This window comes from Phoca vitulina, unplaced genomic scaffold (genome assembly GCF_004348235.1).
Source record: "Phoca vitulina isolate PV1807 unplaced genomic scaffold, GSC_HSeal_1.0 scaffold85, whole genome shotgun sequence".
NCBI classification, from domain to species: domain Eukaryota; kingdom Metazoa; phylum Chordata; class Mammalia; order Carnivora; family Phocidae; genus Phoca; species Phoca vitulina.
Window position 1 is genome coordinate 1413135 of NW_022589788.1, and position 27010 is coordinate 1440144.

Genomic DNA, 27010 nt, shown 5'->3' on the forward strand with positions numbered 1-27010 from the left:
AGCGTCGGGTGCGCCTGGCCGGTCCGCGGGGTCTGCGTGTCGTGTGCCAGAACCTGTTGCCCTGGGACAGCCGCCGCAGCTCTGGCTCCGCGGGAGCACGGCACCTCGTGTTCTCCTCGGGGGTGTCGCGTGGGCTGCAAAACGACACCCCTTCCCGCCGGACACAGAGTGACCCCAGAGAAGGCCGGAGCTTGGAGGAGGGGCGTAGAAGGTCAGCGCCCAAGAGCCAGATCTTCTTGAGCCACATCTCAATGGGGAGAGACCCAGAGACGGGGGGCCCCTCAGAGCTGCCCAGTGGACCCCAGGCCTGGAGGAAGGGGCCGCCAAGAGTGGAGGGTTGCGTGCTCGTGTCTGGTCTAAAGAGTGGGGACATTCCAAGGCATTCCGGGCGCTGGTCCCCTCTGGCCAAGGAAGCTCTCTCTAGGAAAGAGAGTTGCCCTCTGTGGGAGAGGGGCGAGCCCCTCATCAAGCTCCTGGCTGTTGGGTGGTCCCTAGTGGCTCCTGACCCTCAGCTGGCTCTGCAGGAGGAGGGTCTGGCAGCCTGGAGGTAGCCCCACACTGGCCTCGGGTCCCTTTGGGTCCCTTCGGTCTTCCTTCTCACTGGTTGTTGAGACTGGTGGCCTGGGAGCCCCTGAGGAGGGGACCAGCAGGTTGGAGAGTGTGGGGATAAGGTGGATGGGCTCCGACCCACCCTGCCCAGAGGTCTAAATGGGGCATGCTGCCACCAACAGAACAACAAAAACTAAAAATCTCAGCACGGGATCTACTGCATGTTTCATACACATTCCCTTGTGTATTTCTGAATCCCCAATTTACAGATAAGGAAACCAGGAATCCTGAGGTTTAGGGACTGGCCAGGGTCTCCTTGCAATCCCAGGGGCATGTAGATTAGTGCTCGCCTAAACGTGCCCCAGGGCTGGTGACCCAGGAGCATGGAGACCAAGACACCTCCTGGCCTAACACTACTTACCTGGGAACCACAGCTGTGTGACCTGAGAAATGGGGTTAGGGATGTGTTGTCTACCCCCCAACCCTCCCAGCAGAGCTCAGCAGGACCCAATGGGGTACTCGGATACTGCCATTAGACAGCCCTGCATGGACATTAAGACAACCCCTTGATGGTAATCCCAGCGCCACAATCCACCCAGGACCAGGGCACTGAGCCCCTAAGAGCTGCACAGAGTAAAGGAGGGTGCCCCGTTCTGGGGAGGGGCAGATGCATGCAGAGTTCAGGGGTGTAGGAGGCAGGACCCCAGGCTCACCACCTGGTGGTCAGCATTTTGCAGAGTCCCTTCATCCCTGCTTATGTGAAGGATAGGTTGCTGGCCCAATCCTAAAGCCGGCACCTTGTCCAGGGTGAGTGCACCTGCTGGACGCCCACCCTACTACCTGCCGTGGGGCACGAGGGGTGCTGTGTATCACGGCCCGCAGAGCGAGTGCCCAGGTGTGACCATGGGAACCACGTGCGTACCGCACCCCAGCCTGAGAGGAGAAGGGGTGGCCCCACCTTGCCTCCATCTGCAGCTAGGCTGTTTCGGGGACCCCTCTCCCAGCAACACCCAGGACCAAGCACTTCCAGGGGCGCCACACCGCCTGTGAGTGTCGTGGTATTGGAGCGCAAGCAGCATGTGGGACTGAGGGCAGAAGTGGGCCGCGAACTAGCGGCTGGGCAGGAGGGCCAGGGCATGGCGTGGGCTGAGGCATCAGGACCCCAGGCCTAGGGGTCAACCAGGGAGGAGCCTTGTGGGCCAGAGAGAGCCTCCAGGGAAGACACTAAGCTGCAAGGTGGGGGCCTGCTGGGGCGGGGGGACGAACAGGGGTGGGGTGGTGCTGGTCTCACTTGGGGCCAGCCAAGGCTCCGCACCCATGAGCGTCAATGTGCCCTCCCAGGTATGTTTCGTGGGGGGGGGGGGGGATGTATAGGAGCAGCCGCCTGGCCCAGGGTCCAAAGCTGCAGGCTCTGTGCCACCTCAGGCCCAGTTCTGTAGGGCAGGTCTCCAACAAGGCTGTATCACCTCTTCCAGGGAGGCTTCCCTGAGCCCAGGCTAGGGCGGCTGCCTCCTCACCTACTCCTCTCCCATGTCTGCCCAGCCCTTCCTGCCCCTTCTCCAGTGCAGGGCCCTGTCCCAGCGGGAACCAGCCCAAGTCCATGCCCCTGAGGAAGGACACAGCCCTCTCAGGCCCCCTCTCTCTATCTCCATTTAGAGCCCAAGAGGGGACATAGACCTCTCCTGCCCTCCTCCCAAGCACCCAGGCCCCAGGGGCCCTCCACCGTGCATCCCTCCTGCACCAGCCCACATTTCCCTCACTGTCCCATCCCCCAGATTGTTTTCCCTGCTTGTCCTTTAGGGGAGCCCAGCCCACCCCAGAGCTCCCAGACAGAGGCTCTAGGAGAAGGAGTGGGGCCTGAATCCAAAAGGGACTTCCCTATTTGACTGGAAGGCCCCCTCTGCCCAGCTTTCTTGGTTTCCTCCCCCACCTGCGCCCTAGCCTCAGCTTCCCTGGCTATAAAAGGAGAATGGTAGTACCCACCTCTTGCAGTGTTTGGAGGATGGCATGAGGGTTCCTGGCCCAGGAGCTCAGTAAAGGCAGCCTTCCTCCCCACCCCCCAGGGTCCCGGGAGGGCATTTAAGGCCCTAAGGAGATCTGAGGGAAAGAAACCTCTAGAAAGCTGCTTCCTAGCTTCCCCCACACCTGCTGGGCCCTGGCTCCCTTTCTCTGGCCCAGGGCTCCACCCCAACCTCACAGCCTTGGGAATATGCCTGCGGCTCCCGGCTTGGCCCCAGGAAGCACCCCCACCCAGGATGGGAAGGTCTTCAAGGCCCTTCTTTCTCCAAAGCCCCTTCCTCCTGCTTCCAGGATGACCCAGCCCTGGCTTCATCTTCTTCCATCCTCCCCATGGCCTCCCCCATCACTGGGGTGGACTCCCTGCTCCCACCTGGGTCCACAGCACCAGCATTCTGGGAAAGAGGCTGAGAGTGAGGGCTGCCCCGCCTGCCTGGACAGCCCACAGCCTGCCTTCCCCGGGGCCCGCGGGGGGGGCGGGGGGCGGCAGGCCACATTTGGTTAGCTCCCTGCAGGCAGGTTCTGGGACTGTGGTGTGGGGGGGACAGAGAATCTGGCCTGGGGTCATCAGAGGGCCAGGCCTGCCCCAGCATGACAGCCAGCCCCCTAGAAGCCGTGGCTCCCCTGCCCTGAGATGTCCGGTGTGCACCAGCACCAGAGGGGAGTCCCGGGGGACTTTTTTCCCTGGGTCCCTCTCCCAAAGTGTCCCTGGATTCTAGTCTGGCCACAAGACCTTGGCCAACTCGCTTTAACCTCTCTCCGCCTGTTTCCTAGCTATAAAACAGTGGACAGTACCTACCTTTCGGGGTGGCTTTGGGGTGGAAAGAAGGATCCATGGAAGGTCCCAGGCAGCAGTGGGCAGGGCACAAAGGGATGCCCAGAAAGTGGCGGGAATATGAACATCAGCTCCAATCAGCAGTGCCTCTAACTGTTGGCCCTACACACAGAGAAATGGGGCCGGGCCTGGCCAGTCGCCATCGGCCAGGATCCCCGTGGAACCTGGCTGGGCTGGAGTGGCAGCTGCCCAAGCCCGCCAGCCACGGGCCAGGCCTCTGAGCATTTGGGGGCCTTCTACAAAGCCGAGCACTCAGGAAAAAACGGTCTCCACAATACGGTGAGGGGGCAGCAATGATATCAAGATGCATGAAGACATAATGTGTGCAGAGCTAACATAATGTCAATGTTATTTTTAAATTTAAAAAGAAATCGTTTATTGTATTTGTGAACAATTTTTGGAGTAGATTTATTTCTCACTTTACAAGTTATTTTTCCCGCTATATTTGATGACCCTGGACAACTTAGACAATTATAAATTAAATGAATTTTTTTTGTAACCGAGATATCCAAAAACAAAACAATAAAATTTTCTTTTAAAAAATGTTTATAGGGAAAAAAAAAGGTATGAAGGTGGGATGTGGTATAGACTCGGCCACTGGCTGTGGCATTGAGCCAGAGGGCCAGAAACTGACGGCTCAGGGCCAGCGACCTCGTCCAGTTCCGGGCCCAGGTGGGGTGTGACAGGGAGCCCGGGTTAGCCCTGCTGCTGCCCCCCAGGCCCCTAATGGCTGTGGGCCCTCTCATCTGAGGGAGGATGAGCCTGGAATAGATGGGCAGGTCTCCCTCCCACAAACAATAGGGGCCTCCAGGCTCACACCAAAAACCCCTCTCCTAGTACCGCCTTCTAGGATGCTCTGCCCTGGGCCTTTCTGGCCTGTTCCCCCACCCCTTCTAGGAAGGCTTCTTGGCCTTCCAGGCTGTACCTGGCTGCCACATGTGGTCTCAGGCTAGAGACCTTCCAGTCTTAGGCTGAAGGCCCTGAGGGCCCGAGCCCAGGAAACCCACCCCCAGCTCCCCACCGCTGGGCTCCTGGTCATCCAGCAGCTTCTCGACCCAGAGGGTTGGGCTCTGGTAAGTGTGGCCCAGGCTGCCTCCAGCCAAGGGCACAGAGGCCTCTCAGACCTCCACCCACACAGCCTGGCAGGGCCCTGTGTGACAGGAGGCAGTCCAGAGGTGACTGGCTAAAGCTATGTGACTGCCTCTGATGGGACCCTGGCCTCTCCCACCCACCCATCTCCCTGTGAGGTGTCCACACCACAAATCTGACCATGTCCTGCCCTGCTCAGAACTCTTCCATGACTCTCCAGTGCCCTCCGGACAAAGCCTGAATTTGGTGCCTGGGGTGACCCAGCCGTGATCCCTATATGTGCTCCACCCTGGCCAGGAGTACCCCCATTGCTCAAACTCTCAGGACTGTTCTGGCACCCCATTCCCCATGGATACCCCACTCACCCCCCAAGGCCCAGCCGGCTTAGCCTGCTCACGTGCCCCTGCCCCAGACCTGCAGGCCCCCAAGGGCAGGGAAGGTCTGGGGTGTCTGGGTGCCCATCTTTGCCCAGCTCTGGTGCAGGCTCCAGCCCTGACGTGCCCTGAGCACACGAGCAGAAGCCAGAGCCTTGCTTGTGTTTTTAAGTCTTTGGGGTGACATCCCCTTTGAGTGACTGCTCGGTGCTGGAATCTGCCGCTCCCCAGTCTCAGAGTCAGGAGAGGCCCTGAGGGTTTTGCTGACTCCTGCGAAGAGACCCCAGGCTGTGCTCTGAGAATGTGTGTGAGGGTCGGAGTGATGCTGCTGTCTGGGAAGGCTGCCTGGAGGAGGGGGCTTTGGGTGGGCCTCTGAAGAGATAAGTGCCTCCAGGACTCTGGGTCATGGGGGTGGCATTGGGCGGCCACTTTGAGTCCTGCTCACCTGCCCCCCAGCTCCCATTGCAGAGTCCAGGGAACCAGAAGAGCTGGGAGGGTCAGCCCCCAGCCCCAGCCCCTGTGCTTTGAGATGTCCAACTCCGAGCAGGACCCAGACGGATCTGGGAGGGGGTCTGCCCTGCGTATAGTGCTTGCTGAGCCAGGACCCTCTCTCGCCCTGCAGGCAGCGCTCCCGTGTCCCCCCCGTGGCGCTGGCAGCCAGACCTACTGGGAGAGCAGACCTGCTGGGAGAGCCGACTGCAGGCAGGCGCCCCCTGGTGGCCATCAGGGGCTATAGTGGGGACCCAGGACGGGGCTCAGTCCTCCGCCCCAAGAGAAGGGGAGCACCCCTCCAACCCCGCTCCTGCCAGTGGCCTCCTGGGGGGATCCTGTCCCATCACCTTAGTCAGCAGCCAGGACACTAAACAGTCCCCTTCTTTGCGGTCCCGCGCCACCCCAAGGCCACACGGCTGGTGCCCGTGGCCACCTGCCTGGGTACCCAGGGGAAGTGCACCAGGCCTGAGGGCAGGCTGGCTATATCTGGGCATGTTTGTGGGGACGGATGAGCCACAGGTGGGGGCAGGCAGCACGGGCACCTCCAGAGGCGGGAGTCGGGGGGCCTCTGGGCTGAGCTGAGCCCGCAGCGGTACCGGATGGGGCATCCCCCTTCTCCCCACCCCCATGCCACCTCCCTGAGGCTGACTACGGTGGCTCTCTCTGCCCCAGGGACTCCTGAGGTGCAGAGAGCTCAGGGTGCGCCCAGCCCAGACCCTCCATCCTCTGACTGGGTGGCCTGCAGGCTGCATCCGGGTCCTGAGTACCCGTGGGGCCCGGTCAGGCCTAGGGTCCCCGCCTGTTGCCAGACGCTTGGGGCAGCAGTGTTGGGGAGCATGCAAGGCCTTCTCCCCAGGGCCTGTGCATAGCACAAGAGAGGGCTGAGGCGGGCAAGACAGACCCAGGTGCGCCCAGCCGCTGGCAGCCCCCAGCCTTCCTCCCGACGCCGGACAGGGGTGTGGTGGGCACTCCAAGGCTGGTGGAGTCCTGGTCTCCGGAGCGGCCTTCAGAAGTGGCTCTCCGGGCACAGCCAGCCGGGGCTGTCTCTGGGCACTCTGCTTCCGCTGCCGCCACCTACTGACTTCCTTGAGCCTCGGTTTCTCCACATGACACAAAGATCCTGCCCCAAAGGGGATTGTCGAGGGGAGTAGAGCGTTCAAAGCAGAAGGCCATAGCGGTGGTGACGAAGGGGACTGGAGGCTCAGGAAGGCTAACAGCTCGAGGCCCAAGGCCAGGTTGCAAGGGCTGATTCCAAATCTGGAGCTCCTGGCTCTCTCCCTGTCCCTACCCCCAAGGTTTCCCAGTCCTGAGCCCCTACTGTGGTGGGCAGCAGGCCATTCCTTCTAGAACCTTTCTGAGTGGGAAACTCTGTGTTGGACTCATCCCCTCCCCTCCAGGTCTTGGCTCTGCCCTTGGGGTGTGGATAGCCCTGTGGAAGGGTAGAGTGACAACACGTCCCTGGTTTAGCTTGGAGAGTCTCATGATCCAGGACCCTCACAGGGTGCTCCCGTGTCCCGAGAACTTCCTGCAGGGCAGCCTGGGGTGGGAGTGCACAAAGGCAGGCCAAATCTGGTGTGGAGGGCCTCCTGGCTCCCGGCCACATCCAGAGCTCCCTTGTGTCCCCGGGGGCCTAGACCTCTCCCTCTGGAGGGCGGCCCTGTCTGTGCTGAGGGCAGGCAGACCCTCTTTCCTGGGTCTCCACTCTGCCCAGCCTGACCTGGTGGATAATTCTGGAAGGTGATAACTGTGGGTGCCTGTCGAGGAGAGGAAGGGGTGTCTCTCCCTAGAGGCTTCTCCTGTAAGAGGCTGACTTCCTGGTCTGTGGCAGCATGAGCTGCCTCCCCCCGACCCCTGCAGGACCTTCTGGGAGGCATCGCTGTCCTGCCAGTGACACCAGCGGCAGCCCCCCACGGGGGTGGGAGGGGCTCGTCCAGGTGGGCAGCCAGACACCCCTTCTCTTCTGCTCCTGGAGGACTCAGGACTGCTCCTAGGGAGCCCCCCAATTCTAAATACTCTTTCACCTCTCAGAAAGAAAGTGGGTCTGGTGGCCACTGGGGTTTCTCCCAACCATCCCCCCATTCTCTGAGGTCCCAGTGTCTACCTCCAAGGGACTGGGCACCCAGTTCCCAAGGGATCAACCTCCAAGAGCAGAGGAAGGTGCCGTTGCCATGGCAACCCCACGGTGCAGCCTGCCCGCCTGCATTCTCCCCAGGGCACTCCAGAAGGCACCCCCAGGTGGGTGCGTAGCCCAGCCCTGGACCAGGGTGGGGAGGGCTCCAAGGTGGGGGTGTCCAAGAGCACACCCCCCAACACACACACACACACAGGCCAGGGGTCTGAGCTGAGGACACATGAGACAAGGGGCTGGACAAGTAGGCAGGGCATGGGAAGGGGCTTTTGGGGAGAACACATATTAGCAAGAACACCATCCCTTCCCAGACAGAAAAAGAAGTCCGCGTTCACATCAGAAACGAGTGTCTGCAATCCTTAAAGAGATTTATGGAAATGGCTTCGAATTACAGCATTTAGAAAATAAAAATAATCTCAATACATAATATTCCCTCCGTTGTATACCACCCCCCCAGAAGCTGTTTCTGTGCATATGCACCCACTGTTCAGCAGTAGCTGGATTTTCTTATAAAAGAAGCAGTAGTGTGCCGTCTCTCTAAAAATAAAGCTGCGATCGTCACTGCAATGTGAAGCCTGAGATTTAAGCCTGAGGTGTACGTGCTGGGGCTGGCTGGCTGCCTCAGCCTGAGGCCCGGGCCAGTCCGGGTTGGGAGGAGGTGGGCCAGGGTCCCAGGGGGACAGAGGGAAGGGGGTGGTGGCAGCAGGTGGGTGGCGGTCCTTGGTCCCTGGGAGCCCTGGTCTGAGAGCCTGGGGACCTGGGTCTCAGCGCCATGCGGGCAGCTGTTTGCCCCCCATCCCATCAGCAGGTGGGCACCCGTGGGCAGGGGCGCGCCTGCGGGCGGACCCAGAAGAGCTGGGTGTGCATCTGCATCTCCCCCTCTGAGAGTAACCAACCCGCCTGTCGTTTGGTCAAGGTCCCAAAGGGGAGCAGGGACAGGCAGCTGTGGGCTAGGGGCAGGGAGAGAGAGTGGGCAGAGCACGGGGAAGCCCCCCGGGGGACACTGAGGCCTGACCCCTCTCTTGGAGGTGTCCGCATCTGCCCGGGATTTGGCCCCAGGTGCGACCCCACTTCGCCGCTCAAGAGCGGGCTCTGAGCGGGCCTTCTACTAGGGCTCAGCCTGGAGCCAGCGGCTCGGCGGGCCGGGGCCGGGGCCGGGGCCGGGGCCGGGGGCGGGCAGGAGGAGCGCCCACCCCCGCCCAGGACACAGGGCCGCCCGGGACACCCCCACCGCCCCGAGCCGACCTCTTGCAGGCCCCTGCCGCGGGCCCGCGGGGGTGGGGGCGGGGCGCGCCGCTGGGGGGGCGGGGCGGGGACGGCGGCGCGGGGCGGCCTGCGAGTCTGGGCGGCCTGCAGCGCCCCCCAGTGGCGGCAGTAGCAGCTCGTCGAGGTGCGTGGAGACCCACGGCCGGCGGCACCTCCTCCCCGGGAGTGCGCGGGCGCCCGGCAGGTGTGGGGCGCCGGGGCTCGCGTCAGATGCCCGCCTTGTCGCTGTAGAAGGGCGTGACGTGGAACACGTAGCAGTGCGTGCACACGCGGACGGGCTTCACCTGCCCGTAGCGCGGCAGCGGCGCCGAGTGCGCGGAGCAGCGGGAGCAGAAGATCTGCAGTTCGAGGGGCGGGCCGTGGGGGCAGTGAGCCAGGGTCCCCGGCAGCCCCGGGCCCTGTGCCTCGCCCCTCCCGACCCTGGCCCTGCGGCGGGGGCGGGGGCGGGGGGCGCTTCCCACCCCCTCCCTCCGAGCCCAGGCGAGGCGGCAGTGGCGGGACCCTGTGGGTCCCCCGCGTGCCACAGGGACCTTTAGAAAAACCTGGTGTAGGTCACGGCCCCAGGAGGCCAGGCTCACCGAGGGGGCTCTGGCCCCCTCGGACCCTCTTTCCCTGCACGTCCCCAGCTCTGCAGTGGCCAGGAGCAGCACCATCGGGACCCAGGGGGCTGGGGGCCTCAAGTCCACGCCCTGGGCCAGGTCAGAGCAGGGCGCAGGGCTCACGGACCTCTGCACCAAGACCTCAAAGGCCTTATCAGGCCCCCGGGACATTGGTCCTGGCTTCCAGATCCTGTGCACAGCCTCCTGGGGAGGATCACAGCCTCAGTCCCTGGGGCTGCAGGGACAACCTCTGGCCGCCACGACCCGCTCACCTTCCCGCAGCTGCGGCAGTGGTGTTTCCGGCGGATGACAGTGAAGGGTGCTTTGCACGCGGTGCAGAAGCCGCAGGCCTCGTCTGGGACCCACTCCGGTGGATCTGTGACAATGGGAATGGGGTCAGCCAGAGGGAGCCGTGCAGCCGTGACGGTGGGAGCCAGCAGGCTGGGGTTCGAGGGCGCCTCTGGCTGGACGGGACCCAGCAGCCCCCGCCCTCCTCTTCGGCCCTCCCCTGGACCCCCATTACTGGCCATGGTCTCAGGAAATCGTCACCCGAACAGCGGCTCCTCAGCTCTTGTCCGAGCCTGCCCGCCAGCCCCCAGCTTCAGCCTACACCTTGCAGCCAGCCAGGCCACCGGGATTCAGGACATGGGCAGGGAGTGTCCACCCGGATGACCCTCTCCCCAGCCTCTCTCTGTCAGCACCCAGCCTGGCAGTCCCCTGGGGCAGAGGTGGTGGTCGAGAAATGAAGAAATCGACCCCCAGCTCAGCTCTAGGTGTGCTCTGTGGGGGCCTCAGGCGCCCCCAGTCTTGCCCACCCCCGGCTCCAGAGCAGTTTTCAGGCTCTTGGGGTCCTGGAGGCCCAGGGAGACCCCCAGCCGGCCCCTCCCCGACATGTGTGCAGGCCTGGCTGGGGCCAGGGGCCAGCTCCTCCTTCCACGCCTCATGTGGGGCCTGTCCGACTCACTCCTCGAGGCCCTGGCTGATGGGAGACTCTGTGGAGGTTTGCTCTGGAATTCGAGAGACACATCAGCACAGGGAGAAGCGCGCTCCCACACGCAGCAAGACAGGTGCTTTCCTCCCATTTCGGGCACCAAGCTGACTAGGGCGGGCCAGGCCCCGAGGCCAGCACCAAGGCCAGGGGGAAAGAACACATCGGACCCCTCCCTCAGACCACAGAGAGTACTCAGAGGTGGTCTGTGTAGCCTCACAAGACCCCCAGGCTTGATGCTCAAGTGGGCACTGGCCTGCATCCCTACACCCCATCCTCAGGGCCTCCAAACAGAACTCAGAAGGGCCTGGGGTCTTCTGGCCTCCCTCTCACCCTGGAGGCTCTGCCCCTCCTCCTGCCTGCTTGCACAGACCCGAAACTGCCTCCCACTCAACTCTCCTGCCTTCCATCCTGGGCCTGGTCAGCTCACCCCCACCCTGCAGGGAGGTCATTTCTCATGCTTGCCACCCCCTATGTAGAATCTCAGGCTGGCCCCGGGGAAATCCTGGATGGCAATGTTAGCCCCTAAGGACCGTGTTGGGCCAGGACCTCCAGCTCAGGCAGATAAGGCCAGAAGCACTCCTGGCAGGGGCGGGGGGGTGGGGGAATGTGAGGGTCCCGAGGACTTCCTGGGCCTGCCAAGGGGAGCCACTTCTAGGAGGGGGCTGGGTCGGCAGCCCCCAGGGAGGATGTGGCCCTCGCCTGTGCCCTGGGCAATGCCAGACCTCGCAGCTCATTACAGTCACTCATGAACAGAGAGGTTCCAAGTTCCTGTAACAGGTACTTTGTACCATCATGCATCGTTTTCTAGAAAGGTAGAGATGAGCTTGTGCTGCTCCTTACACCCCATCCCCGCAACCTCTGTCACCCCCAGGGGACTGGCGAGCACGAGCAAGGCCCCGAGCCTGGGACCAGCAGGGTCAGCCAGCGGGCCAGGCACACCAGGAGTGCTGGGACCTCTGGCCTATCGTGGGGTCAACTTCAGCCTCCTTCTCGGCCCCATTCCCGTTTGATGGCTGGTCAGGCCTATGCGCCACCATCCATCGCGGCACCTCTCTCAGGCCTCCAGCCCCTTAGAAACTCTTGGGTGGCCCCCTCCCCATAGCTGTGCTGCCCGCGCTCCCAACCTGCTCTGGACGCTCCCTCCCTGATCACTAAGCCACCGGGCCCCCAGCAGGCCTGGCTTCCAGCCTAAACGGGGAGCAGGGTCTTGGGGCTTCCACATGACCTGTGAAGAAGTCACCGGAAGCTGCCATGTGAGGCCCTTCCTGTGGGGCAGGTGGGTACAGGTGGGCTCAGGTGTGCCCTGGGTCCAGCCACCTCCGGCCGCAGCCAAAGGCCTTGGCTAAGGGGGTCCGTGTGCCACCAAGGGGGTAGCCGCCTCCCCATGGGCAGCTACAGGCCCAGGGGCCCTCTGGGGAGGGACCCCCAGTTGGAGAAGCAGTGCCTTCATGGATTCTGCATTCAGGACAGAGAGGGGGACAGTCCAGACAAGCTCCTCGCTCCCTGCCCTGCATGCAGCACCTCGGGCCCTGGCCCACACCCCGCACGCACCTTCCAAGTCCCCATCTCGGGTCTTGGCTGCCAGTTCAGAGGATGATAGGGTCTCCTGGCAGAGGGCACAGTCCTCCAAGGCCGCACTCCGCAGGCTTTGGGTGACTAGAAGAGAGAGGGAGGGAGAGAGGAAGGGGTGGGGTTGATGCCCAAGCACCTGTCCCCGCTAGGCCCACCCCCATGTGGCCAGCAGGGGGGCAGCTCCCCCAAAGCCAGCCACAGTCCCCCAGCAACGGGTGAGTCAGCACCGCCCCAGCAGGCTGGGCTCGGTGCCCTGAGGTCTGCAGCTTCTCCCCCCTGCGGCCCCCAGCCCCAGAGCCCCTGCACTGTGTGTGGAAGGTCCCCCTGGGCTGTGACCCACGAGGCAATAGGGGGACCAGGCCTGGACACGGGCTGAGGAGCCCACCATCCTTGCTTGCAGAACTGGTCCGTGTCACCCACCTTTTCTGAATTGTGATGTTTTAGAAGGCTGCACCACCCCGAATTCCCCAGCAGCCCAGTGGTACAGCCACCAGGAGGCAGAGCTGGGGCGACACACAGGACTGACTCTGCTCCTCCTCCCCCCAACCCAGGATGTGCCCTGCTGGACGGGGGCGGGCTCTACAGCCGGGCAGGTGGCCCTGTGTGCCCAGATGCCCCGTGAGGACGGGCAGCTCGCCCAGAACAGGCATCTCAGCCCAGCACAAGGGGAGGGCGAGCAGGGGTCAGGCCCCCTCCCCACCCCATGCGTGTCGGAGTATGCAAGAGTGTATGTGTGTGAGAGTGTGCATGTGTGAGTGTGAGTGTGTGTGTGAGTGCGTGTGGGTGTGAGAGTGTGTGACAGTGTGCATGTGTGCGGGCGCATGGGTGTGTGTGAGAGTGTGCGTGGGTGGGTGGGTGTGCATGACAGTGTGTGTGCGCACGTGTGCGCGTGAGTGTGTGTGGGGTGTGTGTGAGAGAGTGTGTGTGCGTGAGAGTGCGTGTGTGGGTGTGTGAGTGTGTGCATGTGTGCGTGTGAGTGCGTGGGTGTGTGACAGAGTTGTGCATGTGTGCGTGTGAGAGTGTGCGCGTGAGAGTACGTGTGTGGGTGGGTGTGTGAGCATGTGTTTGTGCATGTGTGCATGTGAGTGTGTGAGAGTGCATGTGTGGGTGGGTGTGTGACAGTCTGTGCATGTGTGCGGGCACATGGGTGAGTGTGAGTGTGCGTGCGTGGGTGGGTGTGTGAGAGAGTGTGTGTGCATGTGTGCATGTGAGAGTGTGTGTGTGCACATGAGAGTGCATGTGTGGGTGTGTGAGGGTGTGTGCATGTGTGCGTGAGAGTGTGTGTGCATGTGTGCGTGTGTGTGGGTGTGAGAGTGTGTGACAGTGTGCGTGTGTGCAGGCGCATGGGTGCGTGTGAGAGTGTGCATGGGTGGGTGGGTGTCCGTGACAGTGTGTGTGCACGTGTGCGCGTGAGTGCGTGTGTGGGTGGGTATGTGAGAGTGTGTGACAGTGTGTGCATGTGTGTGGGCGCATGGGTGTGTGTGAGAGTGTGCGTGGGTGGGTGGGTGTGCGTGACTCTGTGCGCACGTGTGCGCGTGAGAGTGCGTGTGTGTGTGAGAGAGTGTTGTGCATGTGTGCGTGTGTGTGTGTGAGAGTGTGTGTGTGGGTGTGTGAGAGTGTGTGTGCATGTGTGCATGTGAGAGTGTGCGTGGGTGTGTGTGAGAGAGTGTGTGTGCGTGTGAGTGTGTGCGGGCGCGTGAGAGTGCGTGTGTGGGTGTGTGTGTGAGCGTGTGTGCATGTGTGCGTGTGAGTGTGTGTGGGTGTGAGAGTGTGTGACAGTGTGCATGGGTGCGTGTGAGAGTGCGTGTGTGGGTGTGTGTGTGTGAGTGTGCGTGACAGTGTGTGCGTGCGTGCGTGCACGTGTGTGCACGCGCGTCTGTGCCTGGGATGGGTGGGCACGTGTAAACGCGTGAGGCAGGTCGCAGGCGGCCACAGGTCATAACCTGCCACTTCCCCCCCAAAAGGCGGGGCCGAGGTCCCCTCCTTGACTGTGGGCTGGCCCCCCGCAGCTTTGGCGGTGGGAAGTCGGTAGGGGTGACTATGCGGCGTCTGGGTCTCACTGCCCCCTGCAGGCCGCTGGCCCCGAGAAGTTGGGTGACCTTGCTGGAGGGCATGCAGGGGTGAGCAGGAGGTGCTGCGGGCACAGGCCTGTGCGTGGGGGGGTGGGAGCCTCCCCACAAAGCCTCCGGGGCGCCTGCGACCTGTGCCCCTTGGTCCCTCGCGGAGAGCCTGGCAGTGCCAGTGGGTTCCGTGTGGAGGCAGTGGGCCCCAGAAAGTCCGGATGGATGGCTGTGCAGGGCCGTGTGCCCTCAGTGTGGGGGTGCGGCTCCCGGGGGGTGGCACGGACACACTGTGGGTGGCACTCACCCTTCTTTAACTTCTCCTTGTCGTCTGTTTCGGGCTTGGTGGCCATGACCTCAAAAAGGGTCTTGAGAATACTCCTCAGGTCGCTGGCATAGTTTGTCTGCAGCTGGTCAGCCACCCCTGAGAGAGGAGGACGAAGGGAGGGCAGGTCAGGCCAAGCAGCCGCAGGGGCTCGGGGCTGCCAGCTGGGTGACCCCGGCCAGAGCTCACGGCCCAGGACTGACGCATCCTCGGGTGGTTCAGGGCAAAAGGGGGCCGCCCAGCCCCTGGGCCACAGTTTGGCCAAAGTCAAGGCTCAGGAGTCCAGGGCAGGCTGGTGGTGGGAGTGACCACACGGACAGCCCCCTCCCTGGCAGGAAAGCACCCCCCCCACCCTCCCTGCAGAGGTGGAAAGCAATGCTGGGTTAGCTCTTTGGGGGCGGACCCGGCTGCCACATGCAGCAAAGTGAGGGAGAAGCTGCGGGCATCCCACTGGAATGGGAGCCCAGTGACCCGTCCCAGTCAGTGCTGCAGTCAGCGCTTCTAGAGGATTCTCTGTGCACCGGCAATGCCCCGAGCACCTGCTGGGCATGGCATCCCTCCAACCCCTGACACAAACCTGTGCAAACTGGAGCTCAGAGTCGCCCGAGGTCCTCCTGGTCCCACCTGGCCTGGCTCGACAGTGCCTGTGGGGCCCTCGCCCCCCCAACATGACCCTGATTCTGCAGGACCGCCAGGCCACGGGCCACACTCCCGCCAAGCAGGCCGGCTGGAGCCCATCCCTCAAAGGTGGGGGTGAGAAGGGCATGCGGGAGGCAGGGAAGGGGGCTGCAGTGCACACTTTTATACACAGAACTAAAGAAAAACTCACAGGCCTCTGAACCCCCCAGGGGGTGGGGGACAAAACAGGCGGCTCCCTGTCCTCCCCTCCCCCACTGTGTAGCCATCCCCAGAAAGGGAAACAAAACTAGGTAGGGTACACTAAAGTCTGAACCACAAACTGAGCAGAACCTCCCCGTGTGGGCAGCCGGGGCCCCCGCGGGAGCCGTGGGTTCCCCAATCCCAGCTGAGGGACCTGCTGAGGAATTAAGCCCTCCTCTCCGCCCCTGGGCTGGAGATGAAGAAATGACACGGTGGGGAAGCCCCCAGACTCCCGGGGCCTGGCATCGCCCGCATCCCGCCCTCCGCCCGGCGCCGCCTGCCCCAGGCCCAGCCAGGCACCTGAAATGCAGACAAACAGGCGGTGGATGAGGTCATGGCTGCCATGGAACCTGGACCGGATCTTCTCTCTTGTGGCCGAGGGGGCGGCCTCCAGCCCGGCCTGGTCTGTGGAGCCGCTGCAAGAGGAAGGAAATACGGGGTGCATGGGTGGGGGGGCGGCCAGGGGCTGCTGGAGCCTGAAAGCCCACGAGTGAGAAGAAAACTCTCTCTGTCCTGGAGCCAAGCTGCCCGGACTCAGAACCGAGCCACACGCGGGCCCGACGAGGCCGCCGCACAGCCCGGCTTCTGACCCAGCCCCTGCCCCATCCACCACAGTTCGCACTCAACTCCTGCCCTTTCCTGCTGCACACTCAGGCCGGGCTGCCCTTCTCACCCTCCCAGATTAACCTTATCTACTGGCTTCCTCCAACGGAAGAGTCAACTCACCTACTTACTCCCTATGCAGCGGGGTGAACGGTGGACCCCCAAAGATGGGCCCAAGCCCGGACCCCTAGAACCTGCAAATGTGACTTATTTGTGTAAAGGGTCTTTGCAGCTAGAGAGGAGAAAGTCATCTTGGATTACTGGGTGGCCCTAACCCAGTGACAGGTGTCCTTCTGAGAGGAGGCGCAGCGGGACAGGGTGTAGAGGTGGGGGGCGCCCGCAGCCCCCGGGAGCTGGACGAGGCAGGAAGGACCCTGGATGAGGGGGGGTGGCCCTGCCAGATTTCGGACTTCTGGCCTCCCTACAGTGAGGGGGTAACTTCCTGTCGTTTTAAGCCCCCACGTGTGGGACTCTGTCACGGAGACGGGGGTCCTGCCCCCACACGCACCTCCCTTCTGCCCTGCGGCTGCGAGGGCCCAGCAGGGGCACGTCCAAGTCCTACATCACTCCCCTCCTTTCTTCTCTCATTTTCCCTTCCAGCTTTCCCCCTGACGTTTAACTTATGCTCTCCCTGTCGTTTCATGGATGCAAGCCTTTTATCTGTCTGGAAATATTCATTATAATTTTTAAAACGTGGCCAACGGCTGCCTGCACCATCTCCTTTTCCTTCCGGGGAGGGAGTTGGTCTGCTTTCCACGCCAGAGGCCTGCCTCAGCGCACACGGCATCCCAGGCTGTCTGTCCACACTCCGAGGGAGGCACGGCTGGGCCACAACTTCAGAAGGAAAACGTGGCACCATCGGCGTGAAAGAGGAGCTGCCCACACAACACGCACGTGGCCCACAGACGTGGCTGGATCTTCACGGTGGCCCTGGTGGCTCAGTGGTCGCACAGGGGCCGAGTCGACAGAGGTGGAGGGGAGCCGGTCACCGCTCCTCACGTGCCATGTGGGTCCCTCACACACGGCAGAAAAACGCGCAGAACTGCCGAGTCTTAGGCAGGGGTACGCCCCCGATGGGAGACCACTGAGAAGCACAAAGATGTGACACCCCCGGCCGGTGCAGAGGGAGGCTGGGCTGACCGGGCCCCAGGGCTCCACGGGCCCCCTTCCTCCAGCCAAGGGCGTGCATGGGCTGCACTTTGCCGGCGCACTCTAACACGATGAACATTCGCTTCGGAGCATTTACGGTTTCGCCGGAGCTTGGAGCAGCCAGGGCCGGCGGGCAGTGGGGCTGGGCGTGCCCGTGCTCTGCTGGGACCCGTATGATGAGCCACGGCTCTCCGCTGCTGAGCCGCACGGTTTCCACTGAGAATGGGGGGGGGCCTGGCTGCCCCCCAGCTCCCGTCCCTGCCCCGGGAGCCACGTAGGCGAAGGAGGTGGGGACTTCACTGTTGGCCATGTCCACCGCCATTCAGGATCCCCAGTATCAGTGACAGCTCTACCCAGAAGACTGGGGAGCAGGGACCCAAACAAATACCGTTCACAAATGTCCAGAGCAGCACTATTCTCGAGAGCCACAAGGTGGGCGCAATCCAAGCGTCCATCAGTGGATGAGCAGGCCAACATCCGTGGTCCATCCACGCAGGGGAATACTATTCAGCCATAGAAGGAGGTTGTGCGTGCGCTGCGACAAGGCGGAAGCGGGAAGACACAAGGCTGTGACCCAGCGACTCAGGAAAGGTCACATAGTGTGTGACTCCATTTATGTGCAATGTCTAGAGGAGGCAGATCTATGAGACGGGAAGGCGGGGCTGGCGGCGGGGAGACGGGGAGCGACTGCTCGTGGACATGGGTTTCTTTAAGGGGTGACAAAAATGTGTGCGTAGCTGCGATCACACTAAAAACCACTCAAGGGCACACTTAAAAAAATAAAGGAATGCTTTTCTTGTAATCATCTAGGAAACTCATATTCAAGAAATAGCTCATAAGCTAAATGTCCACCAACAGTGGGTTGGCTCAACAAGTTAGGTCCCATCCCTACAATTTCCACTTAGTAGAAGGATCGTCAGATGCTAGAAATGTTAACATACTGAATGAAAAGGCAGTATTATAAAATTAGAGATCTCACATGTACCTAGTGAGACATGGGGAACGATCATCCAGGCACTAATATCACATTTATCTGAATAGCGGGACTACGGATAAATTAGTCTTTTCCCAAGTGTCTTCTGTGAGCAAGTATTACTTTTGTGATTTTGAGGAGAAAGGCAGAGCTTCTGGCAGCAGATGGCATCACAGCCCTGCCTGTGGCGGGAAGTCCGTCTCTGGGTGCAGGCAGGAGCAGCTCTGGGGGCGCCCCTGGGGTTCAGCCCTGCAGCCCCAGCCCCGCAGCTCAATGCCCTGGAGGCTGGGATGTCTTCCTGGACACTGTGGCGCAGCGGCCCGCACACCGAAACTTTGACGCCATAGACAGCTGAGGCCATGGAGCCTGAGACTCTGGCCGAGTGGGGGTCGGGGGGTCAGCGGAGAGAGAGACACAAAACTCCACAGACACGGATCCTAGGCAGAAAGACGGCTTCGAAGGGCTGAGGGGAACAAAAGAACAGACCACCGGAGCTAGAAGCTGGGATCTCAGCTGGGACCTGAGCCCCGGTCTTGTCTGGGTCTGCCCGGCCCCTAGGGCCCACAAGGATGGCCATTGTCTGGGCACTGCCCAGGGCCACCCCTTTGGAAGGGTGCTGATTGTCCACAGGCAGTTGCTAGACAGACTGCTGGCCAATGGCGGGCACTGGACCCTCTGTGGACAGAGGGGCACTCACATCTACAGGGAAGCCCCTGTTTCCCCGCGCACCAGCCTCTGCCAGGGCCTGCCCCTTCCCCTGCACCGCCCAGCCAGCAGGCTGACAGCTTGGGGACTGTGTTCAGAGGCCAGGCCCCAGGGCTCCTGCAGAGCCCTGCCTAGCTCGGCATGTCTCATGGAGGCAGGACTCACCCTCGGCCTCAGAGGAGCCCAGCACTCAGGATTTGCCAGGCCTAAACTCCCCTGGACATGCCAGGGGCCACCCCAAGTGCTGCGGCTCCTACCGAGGTTACCGAAGGCCCAGGACAAAGAATCTTTTCAAACAAAAGTCAGAACTTGTCTCTCCTCTGTTGCAACCTTCCACCCCTGCTTTCCAGTTAGTCCAAGTAAAAGCAAAAATCCTTACCGAAGGTTACAGGGCCTGGCATAGTCTGGACCTCTCTCTGTCAACTTTCCCTCCCACACCCTCCACTTACTTATGCTCCTCAGACTTCCTCCTTGCTGTCTCAGAGAAGCCAAACATGCTATTGGCCACAGGGCCTTTGCACAGATGTCACTGGGCCCAGAATGCTCTTTTCTGGATAGACCCAGACGCCTCTGTTTGTTATGCTCCATTGGAAGACCTTTCCTTGACCACAAACAGAACCACCCCACCCCACCCCGCCCTGCCAACTGCTCTCTTCCTGCCCTTACCCTGCATTGTGCAACTTGGGACACTCAGCACTCTGCCTTGGCATGTGTGTGCTGACTCTGTCTTACTCTGGGAGAATGCAAGGCTGGCCTGGCAGCAACCTCTCTTCTGTTCATTGCTGTACGCCCAGCATTGAAGGCAGCCCCCCCGCCCCGCCCCTCACCAACCTCCCAATCTATAACCGTTGAACAAAGAGTTTGAATTCATTAGACGCAGGGGAGAACGAGACGTGGGCTCTCTGTGGGAATAAACGCTTTCTCTGTGTCTGGAACGCTAGATGGGATTCAGGAAAAGGAGCCACCAGCAGAGCCTTCTCATACCTCACAGCTTCAGAATGCTGTCTGCTTCCTCCCCCATGAAGGTGCATCTGATGCAACAGCTCTGCTGGGAGGAGCGGGAGAGCCCCCGAAAGACATGTCCACCCAAAACCCCCAGGACCTGCGACTGGACTGTCCAGGCAGGCTCTAACTCCAACAACGAGGATCCTTCTAAGAAGAGCAGAAGAGACACACAGAGAAGAGGCTGGGTGTGGATGGAGGAGAGACCGAGGGACGTGGCCATACGCCCCGGAATGCTGGGAGCCCCAGGAGCCTGGATAGCCAGAAAGGCCCCTCCCCGGGGACTCCAGAGGGAGCATGGCCCTTGATTTTGGACTTTCGGCCTCCTGAGCTGGGACATTCCTGTTGTTTGAAGCCCTACGTGAGACAGTTTGCTCCTGCTGCCTGGGAAGCGGATCTGGGCACAGAACCCACGACCCAACCCCAGGTCCGTCTCTCACCTGCTGGGCCCAGGAAACTGTTCCTCAGGGACAGAATGCACAGTAGAATCTCACCAATGGGTCCAGTGAGAAAGACCGATCACACGTGGGGGGCGTCAGTGTACAAGCATGAGATGCAGGCCAGAGGCGGGGCTGTCCTGGCACCGAGGACACGGCTGGTTCCCACCAACGAAGCCCGCTGGAGCTTGTCAGGTATCCAAAGGGGCATCACACGAAACATATAATTATGGCTCGAATTGCTTAAGGGAGTCTGAGCTCATAATCAATGTTTAAGCCTCTAGGGAAATTGCTTTGCCAGGAGGTGTTTGCTGCGTTCATCCCACAATTTGTGCAGGAGCACTGAGGGGAGGGAGGAGCGTGTGTGTGAGGGTCCTGCCCCGGCACCTGCGGCCTCTGGCAGTAAGGGGGGCGGGGGCTGGAGGTGGGGCGGAGGGCAGAGCCGCGTGGGGCCGCCTGGCGCCTTGGGGTGGGGGGTAATGCTTCTGCCTCGAGTGCAGGGACCCCTGGCAGAGTCTCGCTCCCCCTCAGCATCTTGGGGTCACCCACAGCCCTGCCGGTGGGGAGCCTGGGGTCCCCAGTTGTGCTAGGGAGGGGGAGCCAAGACACCTTCCCCACCCATTAAATCTCCCATGGGGGGGCTTGAGTGTGGGTGTGTGTGTGTCTGTGTGAATGTGCACCCGCGTGTATCTGAGTGTGCCTGTGTGAGAACATCAGTGTTTGTGCGTGCGTGTCTGTGAGAATGCGTGTGCACACGTGTGTCTGAGTGTGCCTTGTGAGAGCACCAGTGTGTGCACATGCATGTCTGTGAGAATGCGTTTGCACACAGGTCTGAGTGTGCCTTGTAAGAGCATCAGTGTGCACGTGTGTGTCCGTGAGAATACGTGTACATGTGTGTCTGAGTGTGCCTGAGTGTGCGTGCGTGTCCGAGAGAATGCGTGCGCACGTGTGTGTCTGAGTGTGCCTGTGTGAGAGCATCTGTGTGTGCATGTCTGTGAGCATGCGTGTGCATGCATGTGCCTGTGTGCCTGTGTGAGAGCATCATGTGTGCATATGTGTGCCCGTGAGAATGCATGTGCACGCGTGTCTGAGTGTGCCTGAGAGCATCAGTGCACGTGCGTGTCCGTGAGCATGTGTGTGCATGCGTGTCTGAGTGTGTCTGTGTGAGAGCATCCATGTGTGTGCGTGCGTGTCCATGAGAATGCGTGTGCATGTGAGTGTCCGAGTGTGCCTGTGTCAGAGCCTCAGTGCACGTGCGTATGCGTGTGCACGCGTGTCTGAGTATTCCCGTGTGCGTGCATGAGTGTCCGTGAGCATGCGTGTGCACGTGTGTGTAAGTGTGCACTCAGAACGGGGCACAGTGCCCCCCCCAGGACAGCGGCTACACAGGACACAGAGGTGCCGGAGACCGAACCCTCCTCCAAAGTGACCGAGCAGGGACAGAGGGACAGAGAGGGACAGAGAGACAGGACCGAGGGTCCACTGTGACAAGCAGCCGCCTCACACACCTCGCGCATCCTTCCTGCCCCAAGCGGCCTTCTCGTGTCCCCTCCTTTGAGGTCCCACACTGCAGCCTGGCCCCACCGTCACCCCACCGGCAGCCAGGCCTGACCCCGCTTGCCCTTCACACAAACCCACCTCTAGCACGTGTCACGCTGCGGCCCATCTTTCTCAAAAAGATGTCATATATTTGCCTATTATCTGTGCATTCCTTTAAAAATGAATCGTGTCGTGTTTTAATCTTATGAAAAAGATTTAAAAATGAGATCCCAGGTGTGGACATGCTAAAGAGAGACCCTCGTGCGGGGAGACGCCGCAATTCACCAGGCTGAAGCCAACCCACTTCCCCGTCCTGGTTTCAGTGCGTCCGCGCCTGGGCAGAGTCCCGCTCCCAGCCGCCCCCTCCCCACCCCTTCCCCAGCTTGCCGGCCAGTTCTGGGGAGGGGTGAGGCTGCCCGACACCACTGGGAAGGAGCCTGGTCCCCATTGGCAGGGGTGAGGGCCTGGACTCAGGCATGGGCCCTCGGGGGCAGGGGGAGACCGTCACAGCCGTGGGGGGTGCACATGGCTGGGGATAAGTGTGACGCCAGAGTCCATGCACTCGGGCTCCCGTGACCACACAAACAGCAGTGGTCTCTGCGTGCCACACGTGAGGGTGTGCTCTGAGGTTCTTGTTCACACCCCCCATCCCTCACCGGACATGCGGTGCCCCGGAAGGCCCCTGGCTCCACCCTCGTCCAGCCTTGTGAATGTAGGCAAATCGCTCTCTGTCCCTGGGCCTCAGTGTTCACTTCTCTAAGTGGGAATAGAGGGAGATCACGCGCGGAAGGGGACTATGCCGGGCCTCTGGTAAAGGCTCCGTAAGCCGCAGGACTTCCCACGAGATGGGCATCAAGCAGGGCCCAGCCCAGGAATGGCTGAGGGTCTGCCCCATGCTGTTCAGTGGGCATGTCACCCCCAACGGAGCCCCACTGTGACACAGTGGACCCCAGACCGCCTGAAGCCATGTGCCAGGCTCCTAGACGCCCATGCGCTCAGGGATGGGGATTCCTGGAAATATCCTCCAGTCATCACTATGGATGATGTCCATCCAGAAGGACACAGGAGCTCAAATACCCCTGCAACGCTTATGCGGGACAGCTAGGAAGCCTCGGTGAACCCCCTCATCACCAAAGGATGCGCTGCGGAGCCCCGAGGACAGAGGAAGTTCCAGGGACCCGTGGCTTCCCCAATCAGGGAGGACAGAGAGTAGACCCCCTGCCCAGTGCCCGCGGCCCTCGCTGAGCCCTCCCAGCCTGCTGACTGACAGACGGGGTGGCCTTGGGCAGCAGGGTGCACCTGGGTCCCTCAGAGTCCCCTCCCCAGACACAGGCCCACCCAGGCCAGTCCCCCTGGAGTCCAGAGGAAGGGAGAGCCTGGCAGCACACAGGTCCACAGTGCCTGGAGTGACCCCAAGCCTGCTGGGACCCAAGGAGGGTGTGTGAAACAGGGTGCACGTCCTCCTCCCAGGCTGGGGAGCTCCTGATGCCTTGGCGCCTCCCACGTTGCCATGGCAACCCTCCATTCACCCCACAGCCGCGGGGGTCCCGTGTATCCGCAGGCCCTGACACACCCACCCCGTCCAGCTTTTTCCACTTGTGAGACTACAGCTCTGTCCCCAACAGCCCCCAGGAGACAACTCCCAAAGCTGGGGCTGTGGGGTGTGGGCGGTGTTGCGGGGCCAGGCAGGGCCCCAAAGCACCTGCTGATCCCTGCAGCTCCTCCCGGTGGGCCTCTCCCCTCCCTCTGGGCTCGCTGTCCTCACCTGGGTGCTACCTGGCCCGGCACCACCTCCCCCTTCCACGGGGAGGTGGGGGCCGTGGTCTGGCTCCTCTGGGGGCACAGCACAGCCCAGCTCTGGAGAAGGTCCCACGGTTGGGCTATGGGACCTGATCTTTACATCATTCCCTCTTAATACAGGTGCAGTATGCGTATGCTCTAGAAAAGCCAGGAAACACAGATCCGCAAAAAATACATGTGTGTTTTATAAACATGCGTGGTTGTGGCATGAGCAGAGGGGACCTGTGTTCCCTTCTGCTGTCGTACCTTGCACACCTTTCCTGAGCTTTCATTGCCTTTTTTTTTTTTTTTTTTAGATTTTATTTATTTGAGAGAGAGAGAGCATGAGCAGGGGGAGGAGCAGAGAGAGAGGGAGAAGCAGACTCCCCGCTGAGCACGGAGCCGGACGCGGGGCTTGATCCCAGGACCTGAGCCAAAGGCAGACGCTTCACTGACTGAGCCGCCCAGGTGCCCCTACTTTTGCTGCTTTTAAAAGCTCTGAGAAGGGGCGCCTGGGGGGCTCAGTCGTTGAGCGTCTGCCTTCGGCTCAGGTCATGGTCCCAGGGTCCTGGGATCGAGCCCCATCTCGGGCTCCCTGCGCTGCGGGAAGCCTGCTTCTCCCTCTCCCACTCCCCCTGCTTGTGTTCCCTCTCTCGCTGTGTCTCTCTCTGTCAAATAAATAAAATCTTTAAAAATAAATAAATAAATAAATAAAAGCTCTGAGAACAGAAGGCTCCATGGCTTGCGAACAAAGCCATGGGTGACGGACTGCGGACAGCGTCCGGGCCTCCCTGCTGCGCCACGCTCAGCAATTTAAACCTGTTTTCTCGTGTCTGCCTCCGTGAAGACGGGAGCAAAGGCTCTCCTTGGGGAAGTGGCTGTTCAGAAGGGGATTCTCCTGGCCCCATGGTGGAGGAGACAAGGCCTTTAGGGTGCTGCTGGGGTCCCGGGCAGCAGCCAGGCCACCCCCTGCATCCTGAGGAGGGGTCAGCACTTACCAAGCACACTGCTCAAAGCCCCAGCTTCCACCCCTGCACTGTGGAGGCCCCAGATACTCAAGGAGCAGGGAGCCGGGCAGAATAAGGACACATAGGCCGCGGGGCTACAGGGAAGGAGGGCGGGACGGTCATACCTGGAGGCCCAGTACTGCAGGCCTGGACTCCACCAGCCCCCTCCCCTGGAGCTGCCCCTGCAGGGTGGCCCCCTGAAGCCACGAACATCCAGACCGCACACACAGGCTGGGATAAGGGCAAGGATCCTGCTACGGAAGCTGGGCTGGACGGCTGCCAGCACCGTGCTAAGGGGCAGTGGCCCAGAAGAGGTCCACTGCAGGGGCAGGAGTTGGAAGGAGAGAACCCAGGATGTGAGAGACCGGACAAGAGCCCCGATGTCCCCCACCAAATCCCAGGGTGTCCTGCTTGGCCAGCTACCTTCCAACCCTTGGCAGCCCCTTATTTTCACTCAAGCTAGGACAGGTATGCTTCCCCCAGCCTAAGGGAGGTGGTGTGGGCATCGGGAGGATGGACCATCACAGATGTGAGACTCGAGGCTGGGCTCTGGGAATGGGCCCAGGGGCCCTGTAGTTGGCCCCCAAACCGGAGTCAGACAAATGAGAGGGACTGCCCCCGCTGAGGGGTTCTGTTTCAAATCTGTGAAACAGGGATGGTAAGGACATGCAGCCGCGGCACTCGACAGGGCCACTGGGCAAAGCTCCCCATGAGTTTCATCAAAGGCACACGGTGACGTGGTGTAGCAGGGATGGGAGGGATGTCATGGCAGACAGGCTGGGGACAGTGACCCAAGGAACAAACAAGGACGAGAGGCAGGAGAGTATGGAGATCATCTAGAAAGCTGACACTGGTCAGGGTGCAAGGAGCCAGCCATGGGGCAGGGGCTGGGGCAGGTGGCCTGGGCCCCAGAAACCAGGAGCATAGGGAGCCCTGGGACTCCAGGGAGAGGACCATTGCCCAGCTATTTGGTATCAGCCTGTCTGAGGGGAAGTCAAGAGGACAGGCCGGAGCAGGGGCTGAGGACTACGTGAATAAGCTCTTCCACTCACTGAAGAAGAAATGGGTAGTTGAACAAACCTACGTCTAGCAAAGAAATTGAAACTGTAGTTTAAAAACCTCCCCGTGAAAACTCTAGGCCCAGATGGCTTCACTGGTGAATTCTAACTAATATTTAAGGCAAAAATAGTACCCATTCTACACAAACTCTTCTGGAAAATTGAAGAAGTGGGAATGCTCCCCAACTCACCCTAGGCTCTCAGCTTTGCTCCGATACCCAATCCTGAAAAGGACATTATGAGAAAAGAAAACTGCTGCCTGACATTCTTCACCATCAGATGCAAAATTCTTAACAAAATTTTAGCAAATCAAAGCCAACAATACATAAAAAGGATAATACGTAGTGGCCAAGTAAGGTTCATCCCGGGAATGTAAGATTAACTCAACATCTAAATATCAATCAATGTCATTTATCACATTAACAGACCAAAAAATACAAACAATATGATCATCCCAAAATATGCAGAAAAAGCATTTCAGAAAACCCATCTATTCTTGATAAAAACTCTCAGAAAACTGGGGATAAAGGAGAACTTCCTGAACCTGCTTAAGGTGCCTATGAAAACCCTACAGCCAAGAGTAGGTAGTAAATGTTTTCCCTCTGAGATCAGGAACGAGGCAAAAATATCCTGTGTCAGCTTTTCTATTCAACATTGTACTAGAGGTCCTTGCCAGGGCAAAAATGCAAGAAAAAGAAGTAAACAATATCCAATTGAAAAGGAGACATAAAATTGGCTTTTTTCACTGGTGACATCATCATCCACAGGATATCTGATGAATCTTCATAAGAACTACTGTAACTAATGAAGTGAGTTTAGTAAAGTTGCAGGAGACAAGACCAATTTACAGCACTCAATTACATCTCCCGATATTACCAACGAACAAATAGAAATTGAAATTACAAGACAATATCATTTACAATAGTGTCAAAAATATAAAATACTTAGAGATAAATCCGACCTGAAAAAAGATGTGCAAGACTTCTACAGTAAAAACAATGAAACTTTGCAGAGAATATAAAACATAAATAAAAGGAGAGATAGACTATGTTCATGAATTGGAAGACTTGATATTATTAAGGGGTTAATTCTTCCCAAGTTGATCTGTAGATTCAACAAAATTCCAGTCAAAGTCCTAGTAGGCTTTGTTTTTGTTTTTGCTTTTGTTTTTCCTATAAACTGACAACCTGGTTCTAAAATTCACATGAAATACAGAGGACCCAGCATAACCGAAACGACTTTGAAAAAGAAGAGGAAGTTGTAGATTTATACTGCTTGACTTTAAGGCTCATTATAAAGCTACTGTAATCGAGACAGAGTGATACTGGTGTCCACGCAGACAGATGAACAGAACGGACGAGTCAGTCCAGACATAAGCCCACATGATACAGCTGACGGACTTGACAAAGGTGCAAAGGCAATTCAGTGGGGAAGGGACGGGCTTTCTCAACAAATCGGGCTGAAGCAACTGGCTTTCGTTATGCAAAACAAAATAAGACTCTGATCCATACCTCACACCATATACAAAGTTAGCCCCAAATGGATTATAGACCTAAATGTAAAAACGAAAAGTATAAAGCTTC

General features: G+C 60.0%; 1 protein-coding gene across 2 annotated transcripts in view; it reads right to left on the bottom strand.

The window, feature by feature from the left end:
• Positions 1 to 8799: 8799 nt before the first annotated feature.
• ZFYVE28 (zinc finger FYVE-type containing 28) overlaps positions 8800 to 27010 on the bottom strand; it is a 118229-nt gene continuing 100018 nt past the window's right edge. For both annotated transcript variants that reach the window (XM_032395483.1, XM_032395484.1), the window contains exons 9-13: positions 15476 to 15591; positions 14279 to 14395; positions 11891 to 11995; positions 9621 to 9724; positions 8800 to 9087 (exon numbers count right to left, since the gene is read on the bottom strand). In XM_032395483.1, coding sequence (XP_032251374.1) covers positions 8956 to 9087; positions 9621 to 9724; positions 11891 to 11995; positions 14279 to 14395; positions 15476 to 15591 — 574 coding nt within the window. In that variant the 3' untranslated portion in view covers positions 8800 to 8955. The remainder of the gene's footprint in view (positions 9088 to 9620; positions 9725 to 11890; positions 11996 to 14278; positions 14396 to 15475; positions 15592 to 27010) is intronic.